Raw genomic sequence first — 20970 nt, forward strand, 5'->3', positions numbered from 1 at the left:
AGCAGAATGTGATGGTTTTCCCTTATCATGCACTCAACTTCTGCAACCATTTCTGGTGTGCCGGGTGTTTGAGGTCAGCCCGAGCGAGCAGCATCTGACACACTGGACACTCCACTTTTAAACTTCCTGTCCCAGTCATACACCTTAGCAGTGATAAATAAGCGTCACCATATTGCATCTTCATTCTGCGATGGATTTCACTGGAATTCACATCCTCACTTCCCAAGAAACGAATGAGAGAACGTTGCTCCTCCCCGGTGCATGCTTCTAAAGGAGCCACCATCTTGGAACACCTCCACTGACATCATATGCTCAAAGTTGCCAGATGTAAAACAGGAAAAACATAACTCTTACCCATAGATCTGACATATGTCGCCCACAACTACATACATCATATTCTCGAATTTATATTGCCATTTTAAGTTTACCTATTGACTGTTCCTCGTATGTACTCCACATGGCCAGAAGTTTGCGGACACCCATTTGAATCAGTGTATTCGGCTATTTCAGCAATACCCATTGCTAATAGCTGTATAAAATCGAGCACACAGCCATGCAATCTCCATGGACAAACATTGGCAGGAGAATGGGCCGTACTGAAGAGCACAGTGACTTTCAACGTGGCACCGTCATGGGATGCCACCTTTCCAACAAGTCAATTTGTCAAATTTCTTACCTGCTAGAGCTGCCCCGGTCAACTGTAAGTGCTGTTATTGTGAAGTGGAAATGTCAAGGAGCAACATCAACATCAGCTCAGCCACAAAGTGGTAGACCATGTAAGCTCACGGAACGGGACTGCCGAGTGCTGAAGCGTGTAGTGCAGAAAAATCGTCTGTCGTCGGTTGCAACACTCACCAGTGAGTTCCAAACTCACTGGTGAGTGTTATATGTGTGTACATAAAAAATATATATATATATATATATATATATATATATATATATATATATATATATATATATATATATATATATATATATATATATATGTGTGTGTACACTTCAGTCTCACGCACTTATCCATCCTCTTCTTCCACGTTTCGATGCACCCCAGGAAGGCTTCTTCTGGAATCCTCCAGAGCTCCGTCGTCACGGCCATTTTGATGGCCTGGACATCAGGAAATCAGGCCCCCCCCTTGAGCTTGGGGAAGAGGAAAAATCACAAGGGGCCAAATCTGGCAAATACAGGGGTTACTCCAGAGTTGGCACGTTCCTCACCGCCAGAAACTGTCGATTGCTCAGGGCACTGTGAGCAGAGGCGTTGTCATGGTGGAGCACCCAGGCGTTGTTCTCCCACGGATCTCTCCTCTTGTCCAGGACTGATCTCATGAGGCGCCGGAGCATCTCCTTGCACACGTATTGATTCACTTTTTGACTCTGTGGTAGAAACTCGAAGTGGACGATGCCCTTGATGTCAAAAAACACGATGAGCATCGCCTTGACCTTCGACTTTGATATCCTTGCTTTCTTTGGTCTTGGTGATGCCGGATTTTTCCACTGACGACTCTGCCGTTTGGTCTCGCGATCGTATTCAAATATCCACGATTCATCGCCAGTCATGACTCTCTCAAGCATGTCTGGATCGTCCTCAAGGCACTCGATAAAGTCTTGACAGACAGTGACTCTTTGCTGTTTCTGGTCCTCGGACAACAGCTTGGGGACCATCTTTGTGCACACCTTGCGCATTTTGAGATTTTCCGTGATGATGCTCCAGACAGTGTCCTTGTTTAAGGAAAGTTCCTCAGCAATCTTCCACACCGTGAGTTGATGATCTGCGTGCACCATCTGCTTCACACACTCGATGTTGTCCGCCGTTCTGCTTTTTGAAGGTCTTCCAGACTGTGGATTGTGTTCAACCTCCTCCCGTCCCTCTTTGGATCTCTTGTGCCATTCAAATGCACCTGTACGTGACATTGTTTCTTCTCCATAGACTTGCTGCAGCATTGCGAAGGATTCAGAAGGTGTTTTGCCAAGCTTGGCAAGAAACTTCAGATTGGTTCTCTGCTCACAACTCATAACACGACGACTCAGACTAGACAACGTGTAAAGCACGACCTGTAAAAAAATCACACAATGAGCGCAGTCAATCATCACCAATAATATATATTGCTGGAATGTTGCAAAAGACTGTGACACAACTTGTTCATTCAAGTTGTGTAAGTGGAGCACACAGCAGGCTCAGTCCCTTTACTTTTTAGACGGACCTCGTGTGTGTGTGTGTGTGTGTGTGTGTGTGTGTGTGTGTGTGTGTGTGTGTGTGTGTGTGTGTGTGTGTGTGTGTGTGTGTATAATTTTATATATATATATATATATATATATATATATATATATATATATATATATATATATATATATGCCTGGTGTTGGCTTAATGGTTGGGGTGGTGGACTTGGGATCCTAGGATCCTGAGTTCAACCCCACTCAGCTGCTGAATTAATACCAGTTGGGGTTGACTCTGCCTGGCATCCTTCTGAGGTCGGCAAAATGAGTGCCAGCTTGCTGGTATCCTGTGTCGGAGTGGCGACCCGTCCAGGATTGTACCCAATAGCCAAGGGGGACTGCTTTGGCAGCACCAACGCTCTGCACAGAGTATGGTCCCAATGGATGGATATATATATATATATATATATATATATATATATATATATATATATATATATATATATATATATATATACATATACATATATATATACATATGAGCCTGGTGTTGGCGCAGTGGTTAGGGCAGCGGCTTGGGATCCAAAAGGTCCTGAGTTCAAGCCCCGTTGGGCCACTGAATTAATACACCAGGGGGTTGACTCAGCCTGTCATCCTTCCGAGGTCGGCGAAATGAGTACCAGTGTACTGGGCCGGTGTATGCCCCGGTTAAAATAGGTGTACCATATCCCTTTGTCGTAAGAGGCGACCAGGGTTGTGTCAGGAAGGGCATCCGGCGTAAAACATGTGCCAAATCACTATGCGGATCATACGGATGATCCGCTGTGGCGACCCCTAACGGGAGCAGCCGAAAGAAGAAGAAGAAGATATATATATATATATATATATATATATATATATATATATATATATATATATATATATATATATATATATATATATATATATATATATATACATATACATATATTTCTATCCTGCAATGATGTATGTAAACACACACACACACACACACACACACATCTTTTACATAAAAATTACTTGTATGACAGATTTTGCAAATGTTTGAAAGATATATATATATATATATATATATATATATATATATATATATATATATATATATATATATATATATATATATATATATATATATATATCTCCTCAGTAAGAGGAGGTGTGGTTTTAAGCCAAACTAATCAAGGAGAGCTGTGGGACCAATACAAGATAAATATAGACAATTTTGGATGACCGGAATGTAACAATAAATATGAAGTAATTGGGCTTAATTTTTTTTTTTCGTATTCAAAGTCAAGTCACGTGGAAGAATGATAGCACTGAATGGGTCAGGATGCAAAAGAAATAAAGGAGCAGTAGAAAGAAGAGGGGAACACCAACAACAGTGTTTTAGGATTTGGAGGAACTTTGTGATGCTTAATTAAATTACCACACTCAAGCCTTAGTTCATAACAATAATACTGAAAGCAAATGTAATCGACAATAACAGAAGAAGAATTTGCAGAAAACATATGGAAGCCACTGAAGAACAATGCCACAGGGACAGTCTAAATACTTTTCAAACAGCTGGACAATCTGGGTGGAGAAGTGAAAAGTGATTAACTTAATATACATGATGAAACAAATACTTGCAGTCTTCTTCGTAAATATCTTTGTTTTACTACCAAAGATAAAATATGCTCAAATTTGCAGAGATTGTTTCACACTCAGCCTCATTTCATATGCATTTGAAAATTATTCTCCATTCTCCAACTATGCATTATTCCAATTACTTAAACTCACTTCTCAGATTGTCAATAAAGTTTCTGCAAAGGAAAAGGAAAAAAAAATGGAAACTTGCACACTAATTGAGAGAATGATTAAAAAGAAGAAGAACTTGTAATTAACTTTTATACAGTGTGGCTAAAAAGTGGAGGATCAGTGTTTTATTTTGAGTGTTCTTTTTAGTTCTTCTTTATCAAGGACAATAAAATCAACAAAGGATTTAATGAAAGCCCTGAAAAGGAAGAACCAAGACAGAGCAAACTAGAGACAAATATTAGAAGGGCACTCGGTAGAGCGCATCCCTCCACCCTGTAATTTCTGATCCACGAGAACATATCTCGCCCAATACATTTTTGAATTATCGTGCTCTATATCGATTTTGGCCCTATCTCTCAATGGTGAAGAATCACTTTAAAAATTCGAGTTGTCAAATCCAGTTCCGGATCTTCACCAAAATGTAATCAGTTCGTCCTTCTCACACACCGAACCTGTCCACAAAATTTCATCTGGATCCGTCCAAAACTTTTTTGAGACAAGTCTGAAGACGACAATGGTTCACGAGCGGTATTTGACGATGTAGATTGTTTCAGAAGTCAAGGATGAGACAATGTGATAATGTTTGACCAAGTTATAAAAATGATCAACATGATGTGGTACAGGTGATAGGTTATTAGCTGCAAAATGTCGCAAACCCAGTTTTGTTCAACAACTTTCAAAATTTGACCTTTGCATAACTTTTAAAGATCACAAAACAATGTTGTGGACATTAAAATAAGGAAACAGGATACGTGCTATAGCTTATTGGAGTTAGTTCGTCGAAGAAGGTCGAAAACCCGGTTTGATTCCCACAACTTTGAAAATTTGACCTTTGTGAACTTTAAAGGTCAAAGGTCAAGGATTATGACCTTTAGTGCAAAACTTCCTCTGGGATATTCCAGGAACCATATAACATCATATAGGCTGTATGGCATTTCGCAGTCCTCGAATTATCCATACTTTGATGAAATCAGTGTAAAAACAAACTTGAAGGGGGTGCCACGGGCAAGGTGTTTGAGAGAGAGCAAAATGGTTTGAAGACTTTCGGTGGGGAATAGAATGACCTCAAGATTATGCATAAAAAATATTGTCATCCTCGCTCTCAAAGTTTGGGCAGTCGTATGATTTTTATGTCAAAATTCGCAATTTTCAAAGTTTTTGACCTTGTGACCTTGACCTTGGGACGAAAATGAAAAATCGGACGACAAGTTTTAGATAATTCATTTTGCTATTCAAATACCGAAGAACCCATTCCATTCAGTCAATTCCCTAGGAGAAGATAGATTTTTAATCCGACTACCCCCCTAAAAATGGCTATTTTTGGGGGGCGTGGCTCCGCCCGCAATGGGCGTAGCACACCCTCATCCAGGAAAACACAACTAGACATTGATATCGAACACATAACCAAATTTCATCAAGATCGGATCAAAGTCCACGGAGTTATGCTCTGGACAGACAGACAGACACACAGACAGACACACAGACAGACACACAGACAGACACACAGACAGACACACAGACAGACAGACACACAGACAGACACACAGACAGACACACAGACAGACACACAGACATACAGACATAACGAATATAGTGGTCACTCTGGCTGGTGCTCATGAACCAATATCCTGTACACAAACAGACAAACAGACAGAAGGGGTGAAAACATAACCTCCTTCACCTTCAGTGGTGGATGTAATCACTGATCATACAGACAATTATAACCTGAATGTTATTGAATTGAACCCTCACTTTGTGGCCACCTTATCAATCAACTAATATGTCATGAAAAGAGTGGGTGATTCTGATTTTGAAACTCGCTTAATAACAACATAGACTTAAAACCAAATTTAATAGTCTCCACAGCTGGAGGTACACAGAAAAGTGATGGTCATGAGATGAGTTTGACAAGGATGCCGATTGTCTCTTATCTATACTATAGGAGAGAGGTGTGTGTGTGTGTGTGTGTGTGTGTGTGTGTGTGTGTGTGTGTGTGTGTGTGTGTGTGTGTGTGTGTGTGTGTGTGTGTGTGTGTGTGTGTGTGTGTGTGTGTGTGTGTGTGCGTGCACGCGTGTTTGGCGCCATTTTTTTCAGAAATGGCTGAACAGATCTTTGTTAAACTTTCAGAGGTTTGTTCGTGAGTGTCTGTGAGTGTTTTAGACAAAGAAAGAACATTTGAATTTTTTTTTTAAAAGGTCAATTTTTTTTGCATTTTTTTCTTTTTAATTTCTCTGTCGTGCCTCAGCCTTTGAAGCCATGTGAAGGTAATATGAAAAAGTAATAGTGCCTCAGCCACACAAAAGTGAAATGTGAAGTTAAACAATAGGTTAGCTTCTGTCCATAGATCCACAAATGTCAGTTTATGATCGAGGAACAACAATTTAAATTGAATGTTATATTTTGAACCCGAATTGGGACATCAATTGTTAATCAAAACTGCAGTTGAACAGTATTTTGGCTCTGAATTTGTTTTGATTGCACACGTGCAGAGAGGATTCCTGTAAGATAGTATTTTTTACTCTCTGCCTGCCTGAGAGTTGAACAAAATTGAAAATCATTCAAGAAAACACAATAACATGGAAAGGAAGTGAGGTTTGAGGATAGATAATGAGGGTAGAAAAGATCATGAGTATGGATATGGAGTCACTTGAGGTGGTGAGGAATGGACTTCTTGATGTCCTGAAAGGAACGATAGGATTGAACAAACTGAGGAAGTTCCACATGCAAGAGGAAAGAGAGGGAAAAAGAGTGGAGTTCAGCAGTGGGCCTGGATTTAGGAAGTTTCACCAGAAGGGGGTTTATTGTGGACAGTGTGAGCCCTGCAGAAACCTGGGGGTGGGGGTGGCAAAGCACGGAAAGAGCAAAGGGTGCAAGACCAGAAAGCATGCCGTAGAAGACAGAGACCGCTGACCTGTCCGCGATGGCGAAGTGATAGGCCCGTAGACTCAGTTTCATTGTAAGAGATTCCAATAATCTTGAAGGCCTTGGTTTCCACAGCATTAGGCTGAGCAAGATGTGAGGCAGGGGCCAGCCCAGAGGGGACGAGCAGTCCTCAATCAAGCTATGGATGAAAGCCTTGTTGGTGGATAGGAGCTCAGGTGTGCCAATGAAGGACTGTATGACGGAGCATGCCCAGTCAGCGGTTGGTTTTGGAAGCCTACTTTGAGACGTGGTTTGCCCAAGAAAGATCATGGCAGATAGTGAGACCCATGAGTTTGAACGGCTGAACTTCCTCAAGAGGATTGTTCAGAAAGTAGACAGGAGGGTTTGCCAGACTGTCCTTTCAGAGAGAGATAGTGCTCTCGTGATACGTGTCAGGATTGAAAGATATATTCCAAGTGTTTGACCGTCATGACTTCGTCCAGGTCTTTAACTTGACATATAAGCTCATTCGTACTTTCATGTTCAAATGCATTCAGTGTGTAATTGTGAATGATAACGTTTAAATTGTTAAAAACTACATGCAGTACAGTCTTGCTTAGGTTCAACACGATTTGAAAATGCATCGAGTAGATTTGTTGCCCAGAATTTCCCATTTTTGTTTTAGGATTTCTGTATTTTTTGTATTTGTTTTTCGTGTTTTCCTGATTTTTTTTTAAACTGTAGTTTACTGAAGCTGCAGCGTGTAATATTTGTTCGATTTCCATTAGTCAACAATATTCTCTTTCTGTTCCTAAACCATCAATGTTTCAATGGTCAATGTTCCCTCAATCACCACATTATTTTGTTTTCGTATTGTCATGAATCTACAGATATGAAATAGATTATTTGTCCTATAAATGAAAATAACGATAATTTATTGTGCCTTTGAGTGAAACATTTCTGTTTAATTTGATTCATGTTATTAATCTCAGTCTCAGATTGTTACCCTCATTTGATATCAACATAGTCTGCATGCTTGGATCAATGTTGGAGGTTAAGTTATTAGCCCGCACTCACGCAGTGAAAAACAAGGTTGAGCAATCAGTCGCATGCATGCGGACGTAGAACGTACGCGTCTGCATTTTGACGTTCCCTTTTCTCTGCAACTGCTTGTCGGATTGACACAAAATTTTCACCATAGATTGAAACTTGGCTTCTCTCCCATGGGAACTCATTGATTTTTTTTAATGATTTTATAGGTGCCTTCATTATGATGTCATAATTGCATACAAAGAATGCCGCATCCAATCAGTATGAAAAAATTTTGAGGGTCATCTAGGGATAAATTGATCAACAGAAAATAAATTGATGACGTCATCAGTCACGTGGTTCGGCACACTTTTTTATCTTATTTTTTTTAAACCTTTAAAAATATTCTTTTCCGAAACAGCTCAACAGATTGAGACAAAACTTTACAGTTATGACCACCTATCCATGAGGAACAAACAGTTCCCCACCTATGACGTCATAGATTGTACGATTTGGCAACCATATTGGATTTACCCTAAAACCTTTAAAAAAAAACTCTTCCTCTCCAGAGTGGCTGGACAGATTGAGGGAGAACTTCACACACATGTTCCCCAAGCCTTGTGAATACCATGGTGTTCACAAATAATTGATAGGTTACATGTTTTGGCAGCCATATTGGATTGAAGGAAAATATTTTTTTATTCCCTCTCTTGAACCACTGCATCAATTGGCATGAAACTTCAAATTTATGATCTAGTGGTGATGGGGAATATGTTTTAAATTTCAATCTGATTGGACGCATGGTCTGGCAGCTAGAATTATTTTTTATTTTTTTAGAATCTGAGTTCATTTTTGTTTTTTACGAGCAGCGTTGCCCAGGTCGGGAAGGGGGGGGGTACTGAGAAGTGGGAGAAGCAGGAGAGCTGACATGGCTGAGAATTGGGGAGGCGGATCGGTAGTAGAATAACCAGCAGGGTAAGGGTGGGGGCAGGACAGCCTGAACACCAGGTGGTAAAGTGGTCTTAAGGGAACACCAGTGGGTCAAGGGGTCTTAAGGATCTTCAAGGGTCTTGGGGTTTTAAATGTCTTTGAGGTCTTAAGGATCTCTAAAGTCTCAAGGGTCTTAGAGGTCAATGTGGTCTTAGGGGTCTTTGAGATCTTAAAGGGTCTTTGGGGTCTTACAGTTCTCAAGGGTGTTCAAAGTCTTAAGGGTCTTTGAGAACTTCTGCCTCTATGGGGTCTTAATGGTCTTCAAGAGTCTTCGTGATCTTAACCATCTCTGGGGTCCAAAGGGTCTTTGGAGGTATTCGGAGTTTTAAAGTGTCTCAATTGTGTTCGGGGAATTCAATGCTCTCAAGGGTTTTATGGGTCTTCGGGGTCTTAAGGGATTTTATCTCCCAAGCATGTAAAAAGTCCTTTCTCAAGCATGTATTCTAATCTCTCAAGCATGTAAAAATAGGTGTTTTGGTTCTTCGGGGTCTTTAAAGGCTGAGGTTGTGGATGAAAATATACTTCGGACAACCCCCGGGTCGGACTTAGTCTGTTTGTCAAATTTAGTGGTTGGCGGCCCAGCGGTCTTTGTAAAAAACGCGAACAAACAGATATCTCACTCTCTCGTGAGATGTCTGTTTGTTCGCATTTCCAATGAATCTTATTTATTTGATTTTTTTGAATTAGGCTCACTTGGCCGTGCCTGGATAGATTTGAGGGTGGAGGAGTAGCAGCTGAAACCCAAATCCTATCCAGGTTCCTCGTGATGACTTCATCTTTGCTTTTTGCTTGTTCCTCCTGTTATTATGTATTACTGTTTAATATATTATTAACTACGCCACTGAAGGTGTGAAGGTCATTATGGTTTCACCTCTCTCTGTCTGTTTGTTTGTTTGTTAGTTTGTTTGTGTGCAGGATATCTCAAAATTGTTGCGGAAGGATTCAGATGAAACTTGGTGGACACGTTGGGTGTGTGGCAAAGACGAATTAATATAATTTTGGTGAAGATCCGAATCCGGATACACAAATTCTCTAATATTTAAAGTGATTCTTCACCATTGAGACATAGGACCAAAAACTACACATCACATGACATTTGAAAAATGCATTGGGCCGGCTATGTTCTTGTGGATCAGACATTGCGTGGTGGAGGAATGTGCTCTACTGAGTGCCCTTCGAGTTACTACTGCGGCAAGTGGCTCACCCTGGTAGATATATTCCATTACAAATTTGCTGCCAGAAGAGTTGGCTCGCACCAAGTCCTTCTCAAGACTGTGCGGTGAAAGTATTCTGTGAACACCATCCAGTTCTTTCATGCCATTAACACTGTCAACCTTTCGAGCTTGAATTCAATTTGGATTTCCCCTTTCAGAGTATTCACCATTCTCTAAGTCTAAACAAACAGCCTGGTGAATCCACACTGGACCTGAACCTCTGCTCACGATTCCACCTGAAACAAAATGCCTGGATTGAAAGACGTCAGGGTGAAGGAGACTCGGTGGCCATCAGTGTGTGTATTTTGTAAAAACAATTTTCATGGAAGTGCAAGGCTATTTCAAACGCCTATCTTTTTATGTCTGCCATAGTCAGGCAAGATATCTTATACAGAAGAGGACCACACACATTCATGACAACAAGAACAGGTTCATCACAGTGAGGACAGCATTCACAATCAAGAAATGATATGTTTAATTGAAAGTGAATATTAAGTACTTGCATCATACTTTGTCAGATCAACATCACCATTTCAAAAATGTTGCCACAACATTGCCACAAAAATGTAAGTAAATGTCACCACCTCCTAAATGCTTCCCACTCACCTCACTCTCAGACCTTCACCCACACCCCACATACTCAAACTTTCACCCACACCCCACACACTCAAACCTTCCCCTGCACCCCACATACACACCCTTTTCCCTGCACCCTTCACACACACACAAACCTTTCCCAATATCTCCCACACTCAAACCTTCTCCCCACACATGCAAACCTTCTCCCACACCCCACATTGCCTTCTCTTCCTGGAATGCTAATCCGACCAAAGGCAATCTCAGTGCATTCCAAAAAGTCCGCAGTAAGTGTGTGTCCACTCTCAGGAAAACATCTGTCTAACGTCAATCATGAACTTTTAAACTTGTCTCCCTCCTCTAAAACCTGGTGTCACTTTCTTAAGTCAGTCGATGGAGCATGCATGCTCCCCTTCCTTCCCTTCCCTCACTTCAAATGGCACCACAGCTGACCCTGCTCGTGAGAAGGCTGAATTCCTCAATTCTGTGTTTGCTTCCAAATCTTGTTTCCCCAACCCCTCACTATTGGTACCCATCCTTCCCTGTTGTATCCAAATGCTCCTGGACTGTGTGTCTTTTGCAACTGAAAAGGTTATTTCAACCATTGACTCTGACTCTGTGACTGGACCAGACAGCATCAGCTCAAATGTCCTAAAAGCCTGCTCTGCTGATTTTGAGCATCCTCTCGTTGCCCTTTTCACCCTGTCATTTGCACTCGGTCATCTTCCATCTGCTCAGAAATCTGCCAACATCACTGCACTTCATAAAAATCGAGCAAAACTGATCCCCTCAACTACAGACAAATCAGCTTATTTCCATTCATCAGCAAGGTCATAAAATCCATCATCGTATTTGCCATGAAATCCGTCCTTTTCTCCAACATCTTCATTTCAGATCATTCATGTGATTTCAGGCGAGGTCACTCCACCTTGGACATGCTGCTTCTGCTCTCCAAATGATGAATGGAGGCCCTCAATGTCATACATGATATCAGGGCCATCTCTCTGGACATACTGTATCTCATGCCTTTGATGCAGTCTGCCATCCCAACTTGCTCTCCAAATTGTCTGTCTATGGCATCCAAGACCACCTGTGTACTTGACTTACTGAATTGTCATTTCATCTCCTTTCCCTGTTAAGGCTGGAGTGCCTCAAGGCAGTGTTCTGGGCCCAGTGCTATTCCTGATTTTCATCAGTGATCTCTCTGACTCTCTGGAAAGTGCCCTTTATCGATTTGCTAATGACTCCACCCTCTGCCATGACATTCCTCATCCTTCAGATAGGTAGGCTGCAGCCTCTTCCCTCTCTTCAGACCTTGACAAAATCACTAGCTGGTCAAACACTTGGAATACTGTATGTCTTTCAATCCTGTCAAATCTCACACTTTCACTATCCCTCACCAAAAGGGCCGTCTGGAAAATCCTCCTATTTCCTTTCTTTGCAATCCTCTTGAGGAAGTTCAATTTATTCAAACTCCTGGATCTCACTCTCAACCATGATCTTTATTGGGCAAACCACATTTCAAAATTGGCTTCCAAAGCCAGCCACTGACTATCCTCCATCATACAAAGTGCTTCCTTGGCACACCTGAACTCCTGTCTACCTACAAGTCCTTCATCCGCTACTTGATGGAGTTCCGCTCTCCCCTTTGGGCTGGCTGCTCTGCCTCACATATTGCTCAGATTGACGCCATGGAAACCCAGGTTTTCAAGATCATTGGAATCTCCCGCACTGAAGTTGAGTTTATAGGCCTGTCACTTTGTCATCGCAGACAGGTCGGTGGTCCCTCTGTCTTCTACCGCCTTCTTTCTGGTCTTGCACCCTCTGTTGTTTTCGTGCTTTGTCTCCCACCTCCAGGTTTCTGCAGGACTCTCATGGTCCCCCATCAACCCCCATCTAGTGAAACTACCTAAATCCACAATCACTACTCACTTCTACTCATTTGTTCCTCTTTCCACCCCCCCCCCCCTGTGAAATCAACTTCCACATCCTCTTCAATCTCATTCTTACCTCAAGGTCTTCAGACAGTTGTTCATCACCATCTCAGATTGTCTCCAATCTTAAACCATGATCTTTTATACCATCATTAACCCCACCCAAATCCCTCCTCCTTCCAATTTTCCAGTTTTCCCACCTTGGAGTTACCTTCTGTATCCATTTTGTCCACTCCATGCATGCATATTTTGCATCCTCTTTTTATCTGTTGCGTCCTGATACATTCAGTGTACTCGCTTTTCCATGAGCCTTGACTGTGTATATAAAAAAAAAATAGTTTTATGTTTATCAGCAAAACATTTCGTTTAATTTCGTTTATAGTATGTGGCTGCTGGTTTGCATCGTTGCTGGGGGGGGGGGTATGGCTATGCCACTGATGCAGTGCAGGAATTAGTAATTTATTCAAGGTGCTAACGACAGCTTGCCAACCCTTTCCAAATGACACTGTGGGATCTTTATTGTCCACCAACTAACATCGGCAGATGGGACACCAGTATTAACATTCATCCAAGGGAAGGCACACACATTCGTGCCTTACTCTGCCTGCGAAACAACAGGGTGACAGTTTATGGCTGAGGCTGGAGGTTAGTCAACTCAAAGGTTAGCTTGGATACCTCAAGTCTATCCTGCCAGCCCATCATCAAGACATAATCTTCATGAAAGAGTGTTTTGACACAGTACACTCATTAACTTTCAAGTTGTAGCAGATTTTACTGCTCAAACCAAATAGACATATAGTACTAGAATGACAGGGGTTAATGAATGGTTAATTATTCATCAGTTATATATTAATGAATGTCAGCATAAGTGTTTGCAAACCCCAATTAGCATCGACCAGAATCGGATGTCTCGATGGCTCGGTGTCACCCTCGGCCTCGTGTCTGTCTCGCTTTTCCGTCTCCCATCCATGTGTCTCTGAAATCACCCCCATCGTCTTTTCATCGCACCTTAACATCGAAGGCACACATGTGCAACATGAAGCTTTGAACATGGGGTTTACAAATATGGCGTGTCCACGTATTCACCTCAATGCGACGAGAGTGCATGCCCGAGACGCGTGCAGCAGGGGGGGAGGGCTGCCTACATAAGACGGTGACACCTGCGCAATGGAGGAGTCAGCACACAGTTTGTCTGGAAAAGTCAGCCATTAGCACAAGCTGCACAGCTGTGACCCCCACAGAGCGAGCCCCCACTCACGCGTGCACACACCAAAACACACACACATGAGAGAGACAGCCTGGTGCCCCCTGCTAACACTACACAGCCATGAACATGCAGCTGTGGAGACCCAAGGGTGATGCCAGACTGGGAGAGGGGATCCTTTGCCATGCCGGCACTTGGGCCTTGCAATATCATTCACAGGAAAAACTACACACACACACACACACACACACACACACACACACACACACACATACATACATACATACATACATACATACATACATACATACATACATACACACACGTACATACACACACACACACACACGCACACACACATATATACATACACACATACACACACACATACACATACACACACACACACACACACACACACGCACACACATACATACATACATACATACACACACACACACATACACACACACATACATACACACATACACATGCACACACATACACACACACAGCACACACAGCACACACATGTACACACACACACACACACACACACACACACACACACACACACACACACACACCTGTATGCACATACTGTCAGTTCTCATGTTCATCTTCTGTTCCTAACTGAGTCTGCTGTGATAAGTTAGCATTAAATTCCATTAGTCCCCGCTATTATGAGTGTCATTTTTATTATGTCTGTTTCCTTTGACCCCATCACCATTATTTATTAAACCTGTTGTTTATTTTAATGCGAGTTGGTATGCATTTTGATCCACGACCTCATCCTCCGGCATAATCATATTCTCCCCCGTAAAACCATGCACACGCACTGACACCACCGCACGTGCACAGTATGCCTCCACTCTTGGGAGTTCATCTCCGCTGGTCTCACGTCACCCATTATGGAGGCCAAGTCCATTGCAATATTTTATCAAGAAGTCTATTTCATTCATCTTTGCAGTTTCATGGCAGTTGCAATTTTATTCGATTTTAAAATCTTTTTTTCCCATGATCCTGAAAAAAAAAACACATAAATATATGTATTACCCTTTATTTCAAGCACATATGAAAGGTCATGCATCGAAAAATAATTTCAAACGAAGTTATAGCAAAACAAAAAACATTACGTCCACAGGGAAAAAGGAGCCACTAACACATTGAAAGAATAAGCTTTCCCTCGATCCTGAACAGACACAATTATATATATATATATATATATATATATATATATATATATATATATATATATATTTATATATATATATATATATATATATATATATATATATATATATATATATATATATATATGTATATATATATATATATATATATATATATATATATATATATATATATATATATATATATATATATATATATATATACATACATGCACAGGGGGCTGCAAAAGTAGGTATACAGTAATGAAAAACAAAACGTGCGCACAAAACGTATTTTATTGACTATAATTATACAAGCATATCAATAATAACATACCAATAATAAACATATCAATAATAAACATATTAATCTAGTATTAATGAATGAATTCTGGTATTAAATGAATCCTAGCACCACTATTATAATACTGGCAATACTGGTATAATCCTTACTGTATACCTACTTTTGCAGCCCCCTGTATATATATATATATATATATATATATATATATATATATATATATATATATATATATATATATATATATATATATATATATATATATATATATATATATATATATATATATATATATATATATATATATATATATACACAAAACACACATGTAGTAACATGCATTACCCTTTATTTGATGCACTTATGAAAGGTCATGCATAAATATGTTTTTATAACAAAGTTATTGGAGAACAAAAATCAGACAGGGTCAATTTGACACACTTCTGCATCATAGAGCATTGTGGAAGCTGAAATATTTCAAATCAAATAAATTAATTGTTTCAAGTGATATCTGGACATGTGCAACAGTTTTCAAATAAAACTGTTCACTTTATTAACCGATATCTTTGTTGCAAAATTCGGCAATTAAATTACACTGGGTTTTAAACCAATTTCCATGTCATACTTTCATGAATGGAATTTTAAAATACAGAAAAACTTTATGTGGCAAAAGACACGACTTGTAGCCGAAAGTTTTCGTCCCCACCTCCATCATACATATTATGGGAATGTAGATTTTTGTATCCTCAATCTTTCATCAGAGATCCCTGGGTTTCATCACAGGTGTGGTGGTTACACAAGAAAAAAATACTTTAAACAAATCTACACGATGAATGAAAAGTTTTAGAAAATAGCTATACAGGTATTGAATCATTTAACGGATTTATGTTAATTTAAATACATATAACATCAACACAAATCACTTATTTATCACTTTATCACACATGATATTCTCATTAATATGCTCATGTTGTTTGTGCTGTGAAGGAACACATCACTGTACTCATATTTTAACATGAACAGTAGAAACCCATGGATTATATCTTTAATTATTGTTTGACTGTGTTTGATGCAGAATGTATTTGATTGCTTTTTATTACCTCTAATTGGTTGCTATAATGGGGGAACGAGGAAGTGTGATGCATCATCAACTTAATGCAATTAGTAATTTGGCATGTCTGAGTTTGAGAATAATTGTTTTATTTACTCTGTTAAGCAATCGTTTGCAAAAGGATTATGTTGGATGCGGCAAGCAGGTGGCACAGGCTGAATGAGAGCGAGGATGAAGGAACAAGCATGTCTCACTTATCGGATGCATTCACAAGCAGTTTCCTGTGGGCATTGGCAGTGAGCATGGCCTAAATTCAATTATTGATGCAATCTGTACCAATTTACAATAGTTATTACTTTTTCCATGGATGTCTGGAAAACCCAATCAATGAGATGCAACTCATGTCCTGCATATGAGGAGAAAGGACAGTGAATTCAATGATTGGCTCACAAGAGCATGGTCAAGCACAAACCCATGGATTTAAGTAAATGGTGGTGCGCAGAAGTTCTGGATGGCCAGAATGATGTTGCAACCATAGGGTCACCTGTAGTGGTGGCTCGGAATGCAGAGTTGACCACTTCTTCCTCTTTCCTATGATCCATTAGACACGATAACTGTAAGTCGAGTGATAAGAGTCACTGGTTTCATGTAGTTCTGCATGGTTGACCACTAGAACAGTGACAATGCATCGGTCACAGATCTGTGAAGCTCCAAGACAGCTGAACCATGGCTGAGAACTTTGGTGGAAGAGAAACGCTGATCTGACTGCAAACCCAGTTGTGGAAGAGCATGTTTCAACATTTTAGATTACGCGAGTGCAATGAGCCATTCCCGGAAAGAGTTATGCTCTTTAACGTGTGAAGGTTCCTTGGTTGTAAGGCGAACATCGACAGCAAGCTGCAACTCCATCTCCTTGAATTGTGTGGGTTCAGAGGATAACACTATCTTGGAGACCATTTCCTTTTCACCCACAACATTCCACTGCTTTCCAGCCATGAATGATGGTGTGAAACTGATACCATTTGATCCAACCAATTCGCTACAGCAAACTGCAGAGAAACAGACACGAGAACACATCTTTCAACCTTCATTGATTGCATTTTTCAGATTTCAATTCTTCCATAGATGATTCGTCAGTATCCAAGGACGATTTGATTAGATTTTGGGAGCGATCGGATCAAAGGTCAAGGTCAAGGTCATGAAAAGGTCAAAAACACTCTTTTGAGCATAACTTCCTTCATAATACAGCTATCGACATGCAACCACCGCCATATTGTTCCATGACGAGATACCTTTCGGATATGTAGTGTCGGATTTGACGTAACGTCATCGGAAGTGCGTCTAAATGACGTCACAAGATGACGTAAATTTTCAATTTTCGATCTCATCAGTTTTGATTATACCGTTTTGTAGGACTTACCTTAAGGACGTCACACACCAAATTTTACTTCGATCGGACTGACCGTTATGACGTCATTGACGTTTGAACATGACGTTTTTCAATTGTGGCTAAAATGTCCTGATATTTTAAATTCAAATATCTATATAATTTATAAAGCAAAGTCTCCCAAATCCAGGCATTAGGATCAGTACCAAAATATCTGTTTATTGATGTACAGGTTTTGCCAATTAACTCTGTAGTCAAGGTCAAGGTCACACTCAAGGTCAAAATATACTTGTAGGCATAGCTTCAGATCCAATAGAGCTATTGACATGAAACCAACGTTAAAACGTTCAGTGAACTACGAGCTTTCAAAATGGTAGTCCCCGATTGGACGTGACGTCCCCGGACGTCATTTTTCAACTTTTTAATTTTTCAGTGTTTATCATTCCATTTTGTTGGACTGCCTTCAAGGAGGTTACACACCAAATTTGACGTCAATGGGACTGACGGTTGTGATGTCATGGACGTTTTAAAATGACGTTTTTCAAATGTGCCCGGAAAAAAGTTGCGGCGGCAAAGGTATGCGCTCTACCGAGTGCCCGTTCTCGTTATCCAAGCATTGACATTGCCCAGCACTGAGAGCAGCATCACCCCTCAGTAGTTGTTGTAGTTCTGGCGATCACCCTTCCCTTTCCAGAGAAGCCACAACAATGCCCCTCTTCCAGTCAGTTAGGGTGATGCCTGTGTTCCAGGCTGAGCACAGAACTGCATGCGATGAAATGAGTACAGCATTTCCACCAGCCTTGAGAAGTTCAGCATGGGTACCACAGATCCCAGGCACTTTACCCCCATTCCAACCGGTTCACCGCAGCCTTTGTTTAAACAAAGGTGGATCACAGTTGATTGGCGGGTTAGCAATAAGGATAGTAACACCCCTGACATCCAACTCACAGTCGGTACAGCCGCTCAAAGTAACCATATTTATATTTCAGATCATTGATTTCAACCAGTCAATTATCTTGAGGTCAATATCGATCAAAAGGTCAACAACTTCGGTGAGATTTCTAAAATCCTCAATTTTCATCTCATTGACTTGAAATTTGAAGAGAATTTGCATGTTTTCTCACTAAATTCAACCACCAATTATTTTTTAAGGTCAAATTTATTTGATGGATTTCGTAAGTGTCAAAATTGTTTGTCTGCACACGATGTGCCAACTTTGACCACAATTTTTACACATTATCTTTTTTTTTTAACCTCGTGCCTTGATAAAGCATTTAAAATCAGAATGCAAGTAGATCTATAAAGTATGTCCGGTGCAATTAGAATGCGAGTACGTGAATAAGATACATACTATAAAAACCACACAAAACAAGTCCTGGAGGGGGTCTGCAATCTTTGATTGCTCTTTCTAGATTTTCATTGTGAGCATTGTGAGCATTTCATTTCATTGTGAGCATTGTGAACTGCGTGAGATTTTCATTGTGAGTATGAATCATCATGAATTATAATCACGTGCATAATGACTGATGTCTAGCCACGTATAACATTCTTCTGCGTTTTTGTATGCAGCACATGTCAGAGCATCATATGTGTTTATTTCTCCATGTGCATTGAAAATCCTTTTTAACAGGAATGAAATATCACTTCAGGCATCAAACTTAAAGTATGTTTTCGAAGCCTGACAGGTTATTGTAAAACGATACAAAATTATTGTCATTGTACAATAAGCGCATTCCAAGTTTCTTGCCAACAAGCAAAAGTAGATATATTTGTATTAATGAATGTCAATCGGTCGTGAGTTGAGAGACCGTGTGTGAAACATCAGCAAGCAGACGGTGAAGCGGTTGCGAACAACTCAGGGCAACTCATCATTTTGACGATCGATTCCTGTTCTTCCTGTCATTTACAGACACCTTCATGTTTTGTTTTAAAATTCCGCTTATAGTCTACTAGCAGGTTCACCCGGCACTGCAAGGGAAGAGAAACGTGGATTAATAACGATTTGTATCCAATCACAAAGATTGATTAATTGATTGGCTGATTGGAACTCTGTTTCGATTTCCATGTCTGTCCATGAATATGACTGAAGAAGGAGAGGTCTGAGTACAAACGGTTTTGCATTTTGAATGCGGATGGGCTTTTTCATTTTGCATTTTTATTTTGATCTTCCTTTTAGTGTGTTGTTGTATATCCTTTGGTATGCCCTGCTGGCTCTCCTGCCCACTTCTCAGTCCACAAAACTCTCCACCCCCTCCCCCCTCTCCCACCCCTGGCAGGCAAAACTATATGCTCCCTTGGTATGTAATAGCAGGGATTAATTTACCGATGCAATGGTATTTGAACAGTAATAGTGAATATTGACTGAGGGCTTGACATTGAATGGGGAGATGGGGGGGGGGGGAGAAGTGATTTCTGGGTTTCCTATATGTATTTTTTTCTCTACAGCCAATTATTATTAAAGCAATGTTAACTTTAGCTGAATGAGACCCATGGATAAAATTTTGCCATAATTGGTCTGATAGTGGTTGTTGTTCGCTATTGTGTCACAATGAAGAACTTTGTGCAAGTGACCTTTTTTCACCCTTTTGTGCTTTTTTTTTTCTTTTTTTTTTTTGTTACGGCAGACTATGCTGAAGAACCGTGTGTCGTTACATGCCCATTGGATTGTCGGCTGAGTGAATGGTCAGGTTGGTCACCTTGCAGCAAGACATGCGGTTCTGGTCTGCGCGTGCGTTCCAAGTGGTTAAGGGAGATGGCCCGTGGAGGAGGGCAGCCCTGCCCACGTCTCAATGCTACAAGCCAGGCAAGTGCAATTTGAATGTTCCTGTTATCGAGCAATCAAACGTACACTCTTGCGTTTTGCAACTTTCCACTTGATATTCCTTCACTAACTGATTTTTAGTGTGGATGACAGGATGAGATTAAACAGACTCATTAACAAACACATTGTGTTTCGCAGGTGTCTGATGGATATATAATTTAGAATGAATTGCCAAACTCCATATTTTTTGTTACTACATTTTCCATGAAGAAGATGGATGACTTGAATATTGCAATATCCTAATGCAAGCAATATGTGATTGTGTGCGGGAATTGTTATTCCAGTCCTGATAATGAAATGTTTTTGTGTATTCTTTATCTGCTTGGTGGCATGCATCTTTTTTTTTGTTTTTCTCAACTTTATTTGTTTTCTGTCATCATTATCAATATTGCTATCTCACCATGATTAGTAAGTGTTATTGGTTAATTGCAAATATCTCATATCGGCCTTCCTA

General features: G+C 40.4%; 1 protein-coding gene across 1 annotated transcript in view; it reads left to right on the forward strand.

Moving 5' to 3' along the window:
• Positions 1-20513, forward strand: part of LOC147029798 (thrombospondin type-1 domain-containing protein 7A-like) — an 879531-nt gene extending 859018 nt beyond the window's left edge. The window contains exon 17 of the mRNA XM_085872138.1: positions 20320-20513. Coding sequence (XP_085728264.1) covers positions 20320-20513 — 194 coding nt within the window. The remainder of the gene's footprint in view (positions 1-20319) is intronic.
• The last annotated feature ends 457 nt before the right edge of the window (positions 20514-20970 follow it).

This window comes from Eptatretus burgeri, chromosome 3 (genome assembly GCF_056783735.1).
Source record: "Eptatretus burgeri isolate ZD-2024b chromosome 3, Ebu_testis_v1, whole genome shotgun sequence".
NCBI classification, from domain to species: domain Eukaryota; kingdom Metazoa; phylum Chordata; class Myxini; order Myxiniformes; family Myxinidae; genus Eptatretus; species Eptatretus burgeri.